Raw genomic sequence first — 16,868 nt, 5'->3', positions numbered from 1 at the left:
GCAATACGTTCATATAATGTCGTATGGTGGATAATACTTTGCCATATGAAAGTGTTTTCGGTATTATTTAGTGGACAGTTTGGGCAGTTTTGACAGTATGTCAACCACCTTAGGCCATCCACCTCTTTCAACACTAAACGCTCAACGAGAATCTTTGGATGCTGGAACTGTGGAACAGGACCCAGCGTAGAAATACGCTACAACTACATACTTCCCCATATAGCGCCTTCTATGTAATTTACTATGATATTAATATGAAAATGCTTCCTTTGTGGCTCTGCTCTAACAGCTCCCCACGGCCTTGACACCTATGAAGAACCCAGTTGTGCAGGAGTGCTGATGTACCTCGCACCACGAGCTGTACGTGTGGTTGTTGAATCCGCATATTTTGTGCACCTGGAAGTGGAAATGGATGGTTTTTGTGTTACATGTGTGACGTCGTCCCATACAAACGGAGACTCACCGGTCGCTGCTGTTTCCGCGGGCAATTGTACGGACAGGACACGCAGCGCGGTAGGCGCGTCTGCAGATCCACCAAGCAAGTATCATTCGGGCCACATACGATATCATCGCAGCCAGCGTGGTCCTCTGCAAAATAAATTTTACGATTTGACGTATTCAGTTAATTTAGTTGGTCGCGGTGAAGTTTCTGTCCTGTTTTATGTCTGGCAATTTCAGTTTATAGCTAATGTGAATGGCCCAGCCCGTATCCTGCTAGCCTTGCGAACAACGGCAGGTGGTGCCGTGACTACTCAAGATGCAACAAGCCCTCCGTAAAAAACGATGTGTTTCTTTTATTTTTATAATTCTACCTCTTAAATCGAGTTCTTGGTATCTGATGTCCATTAAAAAACTTACGCAGCATTGTCTTATGCCTGCCCTAAACCTCCTTCCGCTTTAACGTGGTGCTAGGGCGTTTGCTGTTGTTGCAGAACAGTTTTAATATTTTGAGTAGACTAACGTACGCTACGAATAACGTAATGGCTGCAAGAGAAGAGCGAGGAAAGACAAAATTTCAGAAACTACATATCTTTCTCTCCCTCTCTTAGATCGATTTGGGAGCATGGAGCGGTACGGATGGCTGACCATCGCTATTTTTCCTTCCAAGCCAGAAAATTAAATCTGAACAGTTGCCAAACCATCAATTATTAATTTTCAAGCTAAAAGGAAAAAAAATCTTGTGAAATTCTGGCTGTGTATATAGTACGTAGTATTTGTGGGGAAAAGTGGATGTACATATGTAACTCCCAGAAGGAAACTTTTCCGACCCCATAAAATATATATGTATATGTATGTATTCTTGAGCAGCATCAGTAGGCGATTCGATAGAGCGATGTCTGTCTGTCCGTCTGTTTGTCGGCTAGTTCTCAGAGACTTTAAGAGCTAGAGCCACAGAGACTCCAGACTGCTGTGATAGTGTGATATCAAAAGATATAAAAGTGTATTCGCCCTCTTTGGGCGAAAATCTCCCACAGCCACAATTTTAAAGATACGAGAAAACTACCCCCATCCCGTCATTTTTTACACATTCTCTCATTCCACACTCTGCGAAGTGATGTAGATGTAGATGCACATGTAAAAAAAATGTAAAATGTAAAATTGGAAAAAAAAACGACTAAGGTACAGGTGTCCTACTGACTACCAGGTATACAAGTTGAGACGCGTACGAAGCGTATCACACGTCCCTTCTCCGAGTCCATTCCGAGTCAGATGAACAATTTTGTATGTAAAGTGCAATAGGGTTGTGGTGTTCTGTAAAAGGATGATCGCGCGAACTAGCGATTTAGTATCCTACGATGTCAACGAGGGAAGGAGGATACCAACATTGAAATTTTAGGGGAACGAAAGTCTGGACGTTTGCAAACTGCAACTTTCTTGGCTGACACATTATTCACACCGCAGGCATTGGTATTGCCAGAGCAGCCCTTCCCCGCACGAGGGGCGGTGACTGGAGCGCATGCTCAAGACGGGTAGCAGCAAGTCGAACTGAACTTCAGATCCAGCCAAGTCAAGCCGCCAAGAGCCCAGAGCCAGTCAGCCAGTCAGCTAGCCAGCAAGCCAGCCAAGCGGCACGGAGCCGCAAACGCCAGGCAATATATGTATTTATCGTCAACATGATCATGATCCCCGACTTGGCTACAATGTTGCATGCCCCTGAAGCATTGTTGATCGCGATTGCTTAACGGGTGAAGCAGGAGAAGGGGCTGGATGGGGGATCCTCTGCACGCAGACGGGATGCGGCAGGCGAGGCGAGGCGAAGCAAGGCAGAGCATACCTTCGTCTGGTTCTGCACCTCTGGGAGGGCGGGAGTTGGGCGCGACGGTGCGTGAAAGTCGCCCGTCTACCAATTCGTAACAGTTAACGTTTATTAATTTCAACTGCCAATTTAGCTCTAGGCCTTTTGCATCGTACGGCTCTCCCCTCCGCGCCGCCCCCTGGCCACACTGGTTGATTGTGATGGATATGTCGGGAGCACGACCACGGCCTCAGCACACATACATACAACTAGTCCCCACATCTGCAGATTCTGCTGGAAGTATGGCTGATAATGCCGTCACAATGCAGGGCAACTATAATTTGCAATGTCGACGTGGTTTAATCAACGCCAGCGGCTGTCCCGAGCTGTCTCCCCTCCGTCGCTTATTGCCCGACGTCCGTTGGCGGAACTTATTGCAACATTGTGTGGTATGGTCAGAAATTCTGGCTATTTGGGCATTGCGTGTTGTTTAAGGTGATTTTAATACGATCGTAAACTACAGCCGACCCAGGGGAAGCGCAAGAGCCCAGACGCAGAGCCAGACATAAGTGACGTCGCGACGACGTGGACACCTGGACAGCTGGACCGGACGGACAGCCCAAAACATGACCGGACTCCACTCCTCGGCAGTGTGTGTGGATGGGATGGGATGGAGACTACGGCAGAGTCTGGCAGTTGTAATCACAGAACCTACGTCACCGAAGTCATTGCGAAAATGGCGTTTTAATGGTTTGAACGTGTAGTCATATTTCTTGGGGGCAGCGGGAACTCTCTGAGGCCCGGGTCTGAGTCGTCCATGCTAGTGCCTGTTCCTGTTCCTGGTCCCATGCCTTTTTCTTTCCCTTTATTATTTTGTTCGGGCCGGACCTGGGGGCTGCATTGCTGCATCGCAGAATGTATTTAGAAGTATGTGACAGCAGACAAGCCAACACACGAGACCCATAAGCTTCATGGATAGTCATGAAGGTAGAATGCTCAGGGACCAACGCACACAGGTGCACCATCTTATCGCCAGACGATCCAGAACCCAGAAGTATAGAGAGGTGCATTGGCAATGGTCGGGCAGTGGTAAGACTGGATACGAGAGATAGAGAGAGAGAGAGAGAGGGAGAGAGAAGGAGAAAGCAGTCTAGTCGAGATCAAGAAACTGAATGCACGCACGCATGCGCAGGTCCAGGAAGGTAGGGTAGGGTACGGAAGGGAAGGGAAGGGAAGGTAAGTGGAACTGGAAAGGCTAAAAGCAAAAGTGAATAGTAGTTAATGATCTTAACTTATTGAATTGTCCGGCTACCGTTCAGAGATCAGAAAGATCGTGCTAGATGTATGCACTGTACAGGGGCCTGCACGAGATGGCTTCAACTGACTCAACACTCTGATGTGATGGTAGTGGTAGTGGTGGTAGCTTTGGATAATGCAATGCGGACCGACATTATAATCGAACTGGGTGCCGACTGATTGGCCATCGATAACTTATAATAGAGCGATGTGAGGCAGCCAAAGGGAATTGCGTAAGCGGCGACTGCCACTGTTTGAGAGCCTTAATTGTGAGCAGTAATTTGCAAAACACAGCAATTAACAGACTGAGTGGGCTTCCTGCCAAAACTAATTTGCATGGTCCGTCTCGTGCGCGTCTCCAGATTTGGTGCGACAATGAAACGCCCACCCCGCCTGCAGTGCCACCGATTGTTGAGATGGCTCCTACTGCATTTCCCAGTGTAATTAATTGGATATCGGAGTCGATCAATCGGAGTGCAACCACAAAACTAATAAGCATGAACGGCTGTAAGCTGTTCGCTGTAATTGTGGATGTGGATCTGCGCCAGTCAAAGTGGAGCAGAGACTCGGACAGACAGTGCGAAGGCCTAATCGAATTGCTAGCAATCATGGAGCCGTATAAGCCAATGTAGCAATTTCAGCCAAACGCTGAGCAGCGGCAACCCGATATGGCCTGGCTGCAGACCAGGTAACGACTCGACTCGACTTGACTCGGCTCGATTCGAGCCTTTGCGAGTACTAAGCCTAAGTCAAGTCAATCAAATGCAAAATTGCGGTTCTGTGTTGATTGCTGTTAAATTTGCACAGCCCCGCTAGAGCAACCATCAGCCATCAACCGTCAGCAGGCAGTCAGCTACTAGCAACGAGCAACCAGAAACCAGCAACCAGAAACCTCAGAGCTAAAACTGCAACAATGCATTGAAATTGTAATTGCAATGGCAATTGCAGGCTACAATTTGCCCACTTCAGCAGGGCTCTCTCCATAGCAATTAATTTGATTGATTTTTCCAGCCAAACGACACACGTCCTCCAGCACTACCCAATACATGTACTCGTACATACCACGACAGGGTCCCGAATATGCCACTGCGATGGAACGTCCAATTTTGCAAATCATTCGATTTATATCACAAACGCTCCTGTATGTCTTGCCGTCGACACCGCACACCGCCTGCGTTGCGTTTGGGGCGCGTCCATCCACCTCCTCCTCCCAGGGACACTCGATTTTGCAGGGAATGCAGTGCGGCGTCAAGTACTGATCCTCCACGCAAGTGTGGCTATTCAAGCACTGGACTCCCCTACAGCTGCCTGTGAAATAGAAAAACATACATAGGTGCATATAGGTAAAGAAAATGTACACACACTCACACACACACACACACACTCACTCACACACGTCTACTCTCGTCAAGAGTTCATGAAAATATGATTAGTTTAAGTATGCCAACGTAGTAGGTTGCAACTTGGTGTTCGTATACTCTTAGGAGCTGATTGAGACTATTAATAAACTATTGGCCAATTTCCATGATTAGTCAGATCCTCGTTGCGTACATGTACATATGTACAGATGCAAGTAAGTGTGTGTGGCGCGCAATAAACTGTCGAAATTTATCATGGTACAAGCCATGCCGATCCGATGGGGCCGGGCAAGTTGATGCGAGTTCCCAATGCCTTGGCGCCAACTGTGACACTTGCAAGAAATTGCATTAATTTTTCTGCTCAAAATTACGAGTGTTATTGAATGCGAGTGGATGCCGTACATGTACATATGTATGTACATAGATGCAGATAAACTCCCATCCGCCAGGGAACGCAACGCCAAACGGGTGCCGATTGCACATTCCATTGGATGTCGGCACGCGCCAACGTTAGATTGCTGTCATTGTTGCTGTTTTTGCTGATTCGAGTATTGCCGTTTATGTCTTGCAACAGAAACTGCTACGACCATAGCATCAGAATCAACATCAGCCCCAGGCAGTAGCAGGCATGTCGTGTGCTCACGGCTAATCCAACAAGTTCTTTGGACTCTTGGCTTATCGTTCTTGTGTGCTGCGCTGTTTTTATTGATAATTTGAGCATGTTTGAGAGTGCTTCCTGTATCATTAAATTATTACACAACATTTCGATCGGAGCTCTTGAGGGAGGGGCTCGGGATCGGGATGGGGATGGGGATGGGGATGGTGATCGGGATCCGATCGGATCGGATAGGCGAGCACAACGTCTGGCTCCAGCTCCAGCTGCAGCTCCAGCTCCAGCTGCAGCTCCTGCTCCAGCTTCAAGTCAGACTCCGACTGTGGCCGGTTGATTTCACCACTGGCGACAAGTTGTTGGCCGTAATTGAAATGTGCAATAATTTGTCATCTAATCTAATTGTGGCACGCGAGCGCGACCAGACCGTTCCCCAGCCCCGACTGGACGCAGTACTGTGTGTGTGTGTGTGTGTGTGTGTTGTGTGTGTGTGTTGTGTGTGTGGATATGGGTGGACTAACTCTTGCAGTGGCCCCGATAGGCGACCTCCAGTTGGGCGTTGCTTGTGCGACAGGCGCGCTTGCGCAGCTGGCACTCGGTGTTGTAGGTGCGTCCGTCGGTGCCGCAAACCGGATTCTTGTGCTGCTGCTGCTGCTGCTGCTTCTGAAAGTAACCAAGTTAAAGAAACGCCCAAAAAGAGCCCTAAGGAGTATGCAACGCAAAATGCAAATGGAATGCCTAGATACGTACATATGTACATATGTATGTAAATATATATGTAAATATGTAATCTAAGTTCCGCCATTCTATAAACATATGTACATACATACCATCCCAACTTAGATTGGGACTTACCGTCAGCACAGGCTCATAAATTCCACCCAGAAAAGCCAAGTCACCGGCATTAGCCAAGTGGCCATGGTCGATGCTGTGGCTGTCCGCAGCAGCAGTAGCCACCGATGACGCAGTCATTTCACTTCCGTGTTCGCCCAAGTACAGACGACGCGTCTGAGCTTGCGTCTTTGCCCCAGACATTGTGGTATTCGCCGCCAGCATAGATGTTGCTGCGGTGCTCGCAACTTCTGCTGGAGCCGCTCCAAAGCGCTGTTCGTGCCGTTCACGATCCTTGCCTGACCTGTGCTTGGGCCGATGCCTTAGCGGCTCTCGCTGCCCATTGTCATGATCTGGTGCATTCTCCATACGTCTGGTGCTGGTGCTGGTGCTGGTGCTGGCTTGGTGGTGTCTGTACGTGGCATTGTCTAGCTTCTGGTACTGCCTGTTACTATTACTGTCGTTGGCGGGTTCATTAGCATTTGCAAAATTGTGTCTAGACTGAGCCGGAGCTGGAGTCGAGACAGAGACAGAGACAGAGACAGGGGCAGACAGGGTCGCCTGCGCAGGCGTCTTGTCTGGTTTGGACGAGTCGTTGGCTCCTGTCGTCATTGATCTCGTAAAGTGTTTGCCTTGGTTATTTCTGTGTCTGCGCCTCTCATAGGCCGTCATTTCCACTCTGCCGCCGCTGCGCCTGGTCGTGGGCTGCTCTTGCGAATTCCTATTGCGGCTGCTGCTGCCTATAACCAAAAGTCTTCTGGGCTTCGTCTCGCCATGCGCCCTTTTGTGACTCTGGCGCCATTCAATCTGTTGCATTTCTTGTTCTCGTTCGTGACGCGGTTGATGCTTTCTTTGGTTGGCAGCGATGGGGTTGCTGTTGATAATTTCGCTACTTAGACTACGTGAGCCACGTGGAGGCACCGTCAGTGTCACTGTCACTGTGGGAGACTGCTTCCACAGCTTCTCGTGCTGCCTTCGACGCAGCGCTGCCCCACACTCGGGTGCACACACGCACTTGGGCCGTCCCTTGCGCTTGACGCACTTTTTGTTGGGTCCACACTTGAAGCCCTTACAGTTCTCTAAAATGAGCAACACACAACAAAGGTAACATACAGGAACAGTAATTAAACATAAGTAAACATCTATCTGATAGAAATAAAATATTTGGTATGTGCCTCAAATGTACAATATATGTACGTAGATGTCATGTCAGAAGACAATGTATGCCAGCTGTGGGTATCCACATATCCAGTAAAGTAAACCAAATCTGTCTTTTACATAAATACTCTTGGATCGCGACTCCCTGGCTATCGTCGAATTTGCGTTATCATAATATGTACGAGTTACTCTCAAGAATAAGCTCTCTGCTACGGTTCGATAGCATTCAAAATATCTACGATGTTAGTTTAAAATTCAAATATACATACGGTATATGTATGATGGAGGGGCTTTTACTGGTGGTGAGGGATGGTCTTTACACACTTACCAATGCACGGTGCGCACTCGACGCCGCCTCCGATTGCTGTCGCAAAGAAGTACTCCACGCTGCTCAGCTCGCGATCGGTGTAGGAGAAGGTCTGGCTGGCGCCACAACATTCCGACTTGGTGATGTTCGTGGAGAAGATTTGGCTGCACTTGCCGGTACCCAGGTGGGTCTGCCAACAGGTGCCAGCTGCAGAGAGAGAGGAGAGCAAAATGTGGGCAGAGCCTCATTAAAGCCATTGCAGGGCAGTCGGGAGTCATATGTATGTACATATGCTATGGGAGATTCTATTCAATTGACCCTTCCCTTCGAGATTTAGGATCCATGGAAATAGTCGTCATAAATAACGGCGTGTTTACTAAATGAAATCAGTTAGGAATGTTCATGCCATGACGCTAATTAATTTGAGGCAGAAGTCGTGCCGTCCGAACGATCGATCCACAATATCGCAAAATGCTGGCGGAGAAATTCGCGGGCTTGCCTCTGCTTTTTTCGATATGTTTTGTTTTTTTTGTTTTTGATCGCTCCCGCATGGTAGTAGTAAATGCGATAGCGTCCGTCGTCCGTCGTCCGTCGCGATAAACAAACAACAGCCGCAGCTCTTCTCTTCCGTGAGAATTTGCGTCATATTTGAATAAAATGTGCCACATTTGTCGCTCGGTTGCGACAAGGCAACAGGCAAGACAGCCTCTCACAGCTGCAGGCACGAATGGAGGAGAGTAGATGGAGATACATTTGGAGACTGAGATGGAGATGGCATGAACGGACTCGGAGAAATATCGAAATACGAGTACGTGCAGATGTGGCCCTTTGATTTTGCGTCAATCTCTCCTAAAGCAAGAGTGTAAGCCAGAAGTAGGAGTATCTGCGACCATTGTATGATACTTACCCGCCGCCAGGCGCATATTCAGAAACATCAATCCAGCGGAAAACAGAGCCATCGACAACGCCCGAGATGTGGCTCTCAGGATCAGGTAGCCCCTTTTCCGATGCAGATTTAGACGTAGACTGGCCCCAGTTGGCTGTTCCTGTATACCTTGTTGCTGTTGCTTATGGTTTTCACGTGCCTTTGACACCTCGTCAATGGGATCGCGAGTACCGGGCATGCGTTTGTGTCTCACTCGGACAGCATTGACGTCACGGCCTTGGCCGGCAGCAGCCCTGCCACAGCCATAGCCATTCCCGCCAGTGGCCGGCTCTTGCAGAGAGTTCCATGCGATTACTATAAATAAACTTAGAATTGTTCTACTTTTGTGGCTAGTAGTTGTCGCCGATGCCGATGCCGATGCCGATGCCACTGTCGTTGCTGCGGCTGATTCTGATTCTGATGCTGATGCTGATGCTGAAGCTGCTGACGTCTTTGACATTGTTGCCAATTGTGGCAGTGTACGCGGTGTACGCGCTTCCGCTGTTGCGCTGGCCACAGGAAGTGCGCGGATCGTCGACATGTCTCTGCGTTTGAATTTGTAATTTGATTTTAAAAATGTCAAATTGTTCTGGCTGTTCGTAGGATGGCTATGAGGCATGACAAGGCAATAGAAAACGGCCAAAGCTGCGAATAAAAGACGCATGAGCAAAAAAGGGATGAGTTGAGATAAGATGAGAGCATGAATTCAGTTTCATTATAAAATGCACAAATTTCTGGGCAGGAGTTGCACTCGTAATGCAGCGAGGGCAGCCACTTGGCCGAACAGCTTGCCTCGGGCACACACAGAATCTTTTGCACAAAAACACCAAAACGACAGAGAGCCAACAATTAAGTCTCAAACGTTGAGTTGACATTGAGCAGGCGGTTTTCAAAATGCGACTACTAAAAATAAAGAACCTGTTGCTGTCGTCGCTTGCAGTTGTCGTGCCGTTGATGCCTTGCCGCATATTATGCAGCCGTGTCCACCTTCGTCTCTGCCCCCACCTCTATGTCTGTCTGGCTTTCTGTCAGTCCATCTGCCTGTCTGTCTCTCTGTCTGCCTGTTTGTTTGTTTGTTTGCTTGTGCCGCTAGTTTGGCATTTGCTTTACTTCGGCTGACATCGCGGTTGCGGTGCCAGAGCAATCGTCATGACACTAAGGACGTGCTCGAGACAACATGTGCAGGGATGAGGTAGGCTGGAGCAGACATGCAACAATTTCTGCACAGAGAGCCCAATGAAACGTGACTGGAGTGTGGTTTTTGTCAAGTATCCTAATTTGGCCAACTCGCGAACGTCCTTGAGGCGAGGACAACAACTGCCTTCTCCTCGTCTTCACGAAGACAGCGGCGGAACGGAGCCCTATTAGATTAGCCCACTTCAAGCGGCCCCCCCTACCCCGCACCGCAGCAGAGCTCGGCCGCCATTATCGAAAGTTCAGCTGCAGCCGGCCCCAAGAGCTTGCGAGTGGTGCCTGCACCCTTCCAAGTGAACATTTAATGACCCACTGCGTCATGGTTCCTGTCCTAGCGAGTGTCCTTCGCTCGGGCCGAAAGTTATGGCGTTAGCATGCGCTGTGACATTCCCCAGCCCCAGTCGCTTCACCAGACGCTCCATACACGCACACGCACATGCACACGCACATCCATGCTGAGGCAGGAGCATGCACACAGCCACATACATATGCACATACACAAGTGCGTTGGAGCAAGTGCGGCTGGAGCTGGAAGCTGCATTCCTGCATTGGAGCGGAATAGCTATTTTTAGACCTTGTGCAGTCAATGGGCTTGCACTAGTATGAATGTACATACACATACACATAAATACACAATGTATACACAGATATAACGCCTGCGGAAGCTATCGCCAATATGTTAGTTTTTTACAACTAGTACCGATGCATCGGGCACGTGCATCAAAATGTGCATCCTCAGGTGTCCAACTTTGAGTTGGATCTCTGGGGTTTGGGATCTTCTTCTGTTCTGGCCGTGATCAGCAGAGCTTTTGCTTGCACTTTACTGTACGCGGAGATGCCACGAATTCCTCAAAGCTCGCAAGCATTTCTTATGGGCCGGTCCATGGAGCAAACACTGAGGAACTGAACGGCAACGTCAGAGGCAAAGCAGCAAAAATTCAGGGAGCGCCGCAGCAAACAGCGAGGCGGGCAAGGCACAAAATGCATTCACGGCAGCAGCAACTGCATTGCCAAACACAAATTCATACACACAGCCGCAATCCCACAGATAAACACACACCACATACAAACATACAAACATACACACACATACACACCCATACGTTCACAGAAGCACAGACAGTTTGGGGTTTGGGTTTTGGTATGCCTGGATCCAGCGAATAAATGCCTTCTCGAGATGCAGTTTGACCGTTGGCCGCCGCTTCAAAAGACCTGTTTTTATGTTTTTGGGCATTTATTCTGGATCTTTTTTTGCTGATTTCTGTTTGTATTGAGTTGCATCGTTCTCAGCGCCGATCGGTGCTGCTGATGCACTTGAGCAACACAGAAACAAGTGCATAATTTCAACCTCAGGACCAGAGCTGCTTAAAAAAAGCATCGAGCGTGGTGCTAAGTTTCACTGCGGTTCCAGAACCTCCCTTGAAAAGTATTCCAGGATAGAAAACGCAGCGACTTTAGTTACACTTGCATTTTGCATACTCGTATTAGATCGGCACGCTCGCAAATCGCACTCTCAGCTCCGTCCTGCTCTGCCCAGTGGAGTCCGCATGCAGTCCGAGTCGAAGTTGAAGGTGGAGGTGGAGTCGGAGTAGTGCATGTATGCACTGAAGCACGTGCTATTCTCGTAGTCAGAAAACTGATCTCCAGATAGGATCAGAGCACAGAATGCCCTTTTGGGCACAACGAGGAAGTTGAATACATTTCGAAAGCTGCTGAGGATGCAATAAGTTCCCCGTTAAGCCTTTGGGCCTACTCCTCTGCCCATTCATGCTTCTGCCAGCCAGGCCAATTGCGCAATAGCTGGGAACTGGCGACTGGAACCTGGTAACTGAGGGCAGACCGACGCTCTAGATCAAGCTCCAGCTCTTTTTAGCTGTTCCGCGGACCGATGAATGTCACATTATTAAACGAGAACGTGATGTTGTGTGTGCGTGTGTACCCTGCCACAATTTTGTGTGGGCTCAAACCAGAAAAGGGTCAACATATTTGGTTTCATAAATAACAAACAGCCCGACAAACCGATACCGTTCCAGACCCTCTGGACGGGGAGCCTCTAAGCTGTTTGTCATCTGCCTGGGCTGACCCAGGAACAACAGGAAATTCCTTTCGACAAAGTCAGCAGTTTAGACGCGAGATTAATGACTTCTGGACAGCGCCCCCACTCACGCGTCCGCTCGCCGACTGCCCCTCACCTCACTCCGTCATTTGCATATGACAACAAGAACACCAACACCAACGGCAGCAGCAGCGGCAGCGGCAGCAAAAGCAGAGCCAGAAGCTGGTCGTTTGTTATGCAAGCAGTAAATTTTCAATAAATATACATAGGGTAGGATAGGCGCACAAGCAAGCCAAACAAAAACCAAAATTGAATTGACGGACCGCCGCAGAATCCATCCCATACCATACCAGAATGGCCTTAGCCATCGACAACGCACCTAATCAGATACCCGGGACGGAGAGACAGTGGTCTGTTGAGAGCGCTTTGAAGCGTAAGTATCTTTTTCTTCCAGAGCTCGATCATCAGCGCGCCGCTGGAAGGTTCTGCTCTTATTATTTGTTGGTCTTTTCTATCTAAGGTACTTCTAAGGAAGTAAACAGGAAATCTGCAGGATTGCAGAGCTGGAAGAGGGCGTGACATTGATGTTTGCTTTTCTGTGATGCCATTGGTTTTTCCTCTTATTATACCCAGTACTCGAAGAGTAAATAGGGTATATTGAATAACGGTTGTATGTAACGCACAGAAGGAAACGTTTCCGACCCCATAAAGTACATATATTCTGGATCAACATCAATAGCCGAGTCGGTAATTCCATGTCTGTCTGTCCGTCTGTCCGTCCTGATGAGCGCCTAGTACTCAGATACTATAAGAGCTAGAGCCACCACCCCCTTCCGCCCCCGCAAGAGGGCGGGCCATTCCGTAGGCAATCTATCAGATCACCAAATTGTGATCCGATTGTTGTCCCCTTTTCTTGTTTTTTTCACATTCTCTCATTCGCACTCTGCTTCGCGCATTTTGTAGCCGCTGCCTCTGCCTCTGCCGTGAGTCTGCAGTGTGTGGGTCTAGGGAAGGGGGGCCAGCTAACGGAGCGTGTTGGCGTGAGAAGTGTTGTAGATGTATGTAGATGACAGATGAAGAAAAAATAAACCGGTTACAAATAACCGCTAAGGTACAGATGTACTACTGTGTGCCGGGTATAAAAGTTGTGACGCTTAAGAAGCGTCTCACACGTCCCTTCTCGTTATTTTTGTTTTCGCCTTCTAACTCTGTCTCCCAGAGGGGTCAGCAGAGAATGAAAGAGAGAGGGGGGGTTGCAGATACAGCAAACCGCACAGCTCAGGCACAGGCAGAGGCATGAGACCGTAGGACCGTCTCGCCGCGCAAATAAAAATAAACATCGGCTCACATGAAATCCGAGATATTATTGAGTCTGTAGATCGCGCTCTTTGTTGACAACTATGCAAGCATTTTGTTATTGTCTGAGATGTGCAATTATCGTAGAACAGATTTTTTTTTCAATGGAATGGGAATGGTAGCAATAAGTGGGAATAAAAATGGCGACCTACTCCGCCCACGCATTAGTGTCAATAATGAAAATTGCATGCCCCGAGGGCGAACTTGACTTCCCACATATATGTACATAGGTATGTATGTATGTATGTACGTAGTATGTACACACATACATTTGTACATACATACATCTCTTATCTCACCTTTTAAGCGTTTATTTAGAGATGATTAGCCCCGCACTGTGGCGGCTGCGGAGCAGTGAGAATTGCCGATGGGTTCTGTCTAGTAGTGGGATCCTCCCTTTACCCCTTACATCTTGTTTTATAGGCTCATTTGCGCCTGGCTTCAGCACTCGTATCAAATGCAACTTAAAAAATGATAACAGAACCGAGCGAAACGCACTTGTATTCCGTAGCCACAACACAAGTCTCATTAAAGTGGGTGATGGAAATTGGAAGTCAGCAAGCTCGACAACGTTTTGTGTTTGCTTCCGCTAGTTGATCGCTCTTTTCGCTAAGCTTTCCGAAGCCACTGATTCTTGAAAGTTTTCGCGTTCGCCTTTTTTTCTCAGCAAAGAACTTTTCAGATTTGAAACACACACACACTCCTCTATTTATTTAAGCCAGGACTTGACCACGCAGAGAATATTGTCTGTACGGATTGCCTTAGCTCTCCGGCTTCCGACACTATTTCTATTCTGTCCTTTTCCGCGGCCTTTAAAAAAGATTTTACAATTTTTCATGGACTCGCGAACACTTGAAGCTAAGCGATGGGGGATGTAGATACAAACTCATCTACAAAACCTATAATTGCCAATTGATCAGTAACTTCACGAACATGAGCATAAGTTTCGTTTGTACTGCTTTTTAACCCGCCACACACTCTCCTCCCTGGGTTCGCCCTACCATACACCATACAAAAGCATAAACATTCTCAGGAATTTTGTACCAAAAATTACTTTTATGGATTTCATACAAATATTGACTTAACACTTTGCGCTTTCAATTGTTTAATTTATTAAATGGCTTTACAGAGTTTTCTTGGTTCTGTTTTTTGGTTTTACTTTTACTTGGCGCCACTTGTGGCACTGGCAAAAACTTAATTTTTCGCTGCACTTGTTTTAACTTAAATTGAGTCGTCGGATGATTATAAAAAATAGCAGCTCCAGTGACAAATATAATTATTTATCAGTGCATTTCAACACAGAACTCGAATCTAAAGTCGCCCGTGAAAGTCACCGACTTCTATCCGCGCGCTGGCTTTTCCGCGACGAATTTTCCTTGCGCGCACCGGTAACGACGAATGACGACCCTGCTCGACGTTTCAAATTGAATTATTTGCCAAGCCAGAGACTTATATTATTTATTTTATTTGCTGCGACCGTTGTCTTTAAATTGATTTATTTTTTGCAACCATTTTCGAGATTATTGTGGGAAAAGAAACTTCTGCCCGACACTACGTTGTTTCCTTGTCGATTGTCGGTTTAAAATTGTACCAACATTTATTTGGGATTTCATCAAATACGATACGGTAAACTCGACGACGATTTGAAATTGAATCACGCGCACGACGCTGCTTCGGTTTTATCAGGTTTCCCTTCACCATACAAACATATTCCCTTAACATAGGGAAGGAACGGAAACAGAGGATGGAAAATAAGGTGTCGACAACGGGTAAATACGTTACAACATTTTCAGGCTTGCAAGGTAAATTACACCCTGCAATTTTCACCCCCCATGATGGATTTCGAAAATTTTTGTATGAAACTTCCATAGGAAATATTTGTATGAAATCCATCACGTCATGTTATATGAATACCTAAACAGGTGCTAAAGAGGTGGGATCAATCAAAAAATGTCGTCCCTTTTACCTGCTTGCCATACCTTGCGGTTACATGCCAAAGAGAGGATTTTTCAGCAAAGAGAGGATTAGGTCAGCAGAGAGAGCAAGAAACTCTCTCCTCTCTCTCCTCATTTTTGCGTCACAAATTCAAATTTTGTACCAAAAATTATTTTGGTACATTACTTTCATACAAATATCGATATCGATATTCTTATCGATATTTAAAACGAACCTCACCTTATCTTCGAAAAAATAGGGCATGATGTAATTTTTCGAAAATTTTCGACGTTTTTCGTAAAAAGTATTAAAAGTATTTATTTATTAAGTATTTCAAAGTACAGGACGGGAATGGAATGTGAATAGGAAGAAACAACTACCTTAAGTTAAATGCTTATGTTTATTAGGTGCTAGAAAGTTAGAAGTTAGAAAGCTGAAACTTTGAATGGAGGCCAACGTGTTTGACAATATGTCAGGTTGACTTCTATTAATTATCCGGAATACCTCCAGAATATTTATACGAAGGGACTGTCCGAACACCTCCAGCCTTCCACTATTTATGTGCGTCAGGCTGAATGGGATTGCTTCCAGGGCCAACTTGCGTCGTACTACATCCTGGATTTGTGTCATCTCTTGAACGTTGACTGTGCGCACATTGGCCGGTGGATTTATTTCCTCAATGGGTGGGAACTCCTGCTCCCAATTCTCCCCCTACGTGAGGGTATATAAGCCCGTGATGGCTGTATCCCAATGGCGATTTTGATGCCACATTCTAAGCCGCAAATGTTGGAGGTCGTACAGGACGGGATACCTCTGCGAGGCGTACATCATTGCCTGCTCGTTTGCAAAGCAGCCATCGGCGACAACGGCAATCAAGTTTTTATCCAGGTTACGGATCTCCAGCATATGGAGCGCCTTCGTCAGAGCGCCAAGGATCTGTTTGCCTTCCATCTGCTGGACAGGGTACGGTAGTGGGTGCCATCTATATGGCATAAAGCTATCGCCTAACGCCTTCCACACGTTGTGCTGATCCGCTCTGCCAATTTTAGGGAAGTGGTACTCGTCCATGACCAAGAAAAAAAATTCTGGTCCGTTATTTATACAAGAAAATATAGGTAGAAACTCGATTCAGTTTGGAAATTATACTAGAACACTTGTAAAACTGACCCGTAATATACTTAGTAGTTTGTGGTCGACGTATCGGGGTTTTTAGGTAAATTAGTTACATAATTTTCTGTGCCATTCAATAGGCAGGCTAAACTCAGGTGGTTATGCGCATATATTCTGGTATAACCGAACATGCAATTAAAATTAGTTACGTGGCGTAGCCCAATAAAAATGCAGGTGTGAAAACCCAGCTACCTATCTATCTATTGATCCCACCGATGCCTTGAAGATCTTAAGATTTACTTCTTATTACATTCCATTCCCGCCATGTACTTTGAAATTCTAAATCGAAAATAAATACTTTTAATACTTTCTCCGACTTTTCACTAAATTTTTCGAAAAATTACTTCATGCCCTATTTTTTTCGAAGAAAAGGTGAGGCAACAACGAGAGGAATAGGTCAGCAAAGAGAGCAGAAAGAGCCTGAAGAGCACTGAAA

At 47.0% G+C, this 16,868-nt stretch overlaps 1 protein-coding gene across 4 annotated transcripts; it reads right to left on the bottom strand.

Moving 5' to 3' along the window:
- Nucleotides 1-22: 22 nt before the first annotated feature.
- Nucleotides 23-14,783, bottom strand: LOC117592171. 4 transcript variants are annotated; one of them, XM_034285768.1, is made up of 8 exons: nucleotides 13,627-14,783; nucleotides 8,704-9,366; nucleotides 7,818-8,003; nucleotides 6,356-7,410; nucleotides 6,022-6,160; nucleotides 4,595-4,840; nucleotides 464-588; nucleotides 23-396 (listed from the first exon to the last, which is right to left on the bottom strand). In XM_034285768.1, exons 2-8 carry the CDS (start codon nucleotides 9,338-9,340, stop codon nucleotides 283-285), a joined length of 2,502 nt encoding a protein of 833 aa, XP_034141659.1. In that variant the 5' UTR covers nucleotides 9,341-9,366; nucleotides 13,627-14,783; the 3' UTR covers nucleotides 23-282. The 4 variants fall into 4 exon arrangements, with proteins under 4 accessions (XP_034141659.1, XP_034141658.1, XP_034141660.1 ...); XM_034285767.1 differs by having other exon boundaries at nucleotides 6,022-6,163; nucleotides 13,627-14,782; XM_034285769.1 differs by having other exon boundaries at nucleotides 6,022-6,157; nucleotides 13,627-14,782.
- Nucleotides 14,784-16,868: the final 2,085 nt, after the last annotated feature.

The sequence above is a fragment of the Drosophila guanche genome, unplaced genomic scaffold, assembly GCF_900245975.1.
Source record: "Drosophila guanche unplaced genomic scaffold, DGUA_6, whole genome shotgun sequence".
Lineage (NCBI taxonomy): Eukaryota > Metazoa > Arthropoda > Insecta > Diptera > Drosophilidae > Drosophila > Drosophila guanche.
Note: the sequence above shows the minus strand (reverse complement) of the source record. Positions and strands in the feature narration are given on the sequence as shown.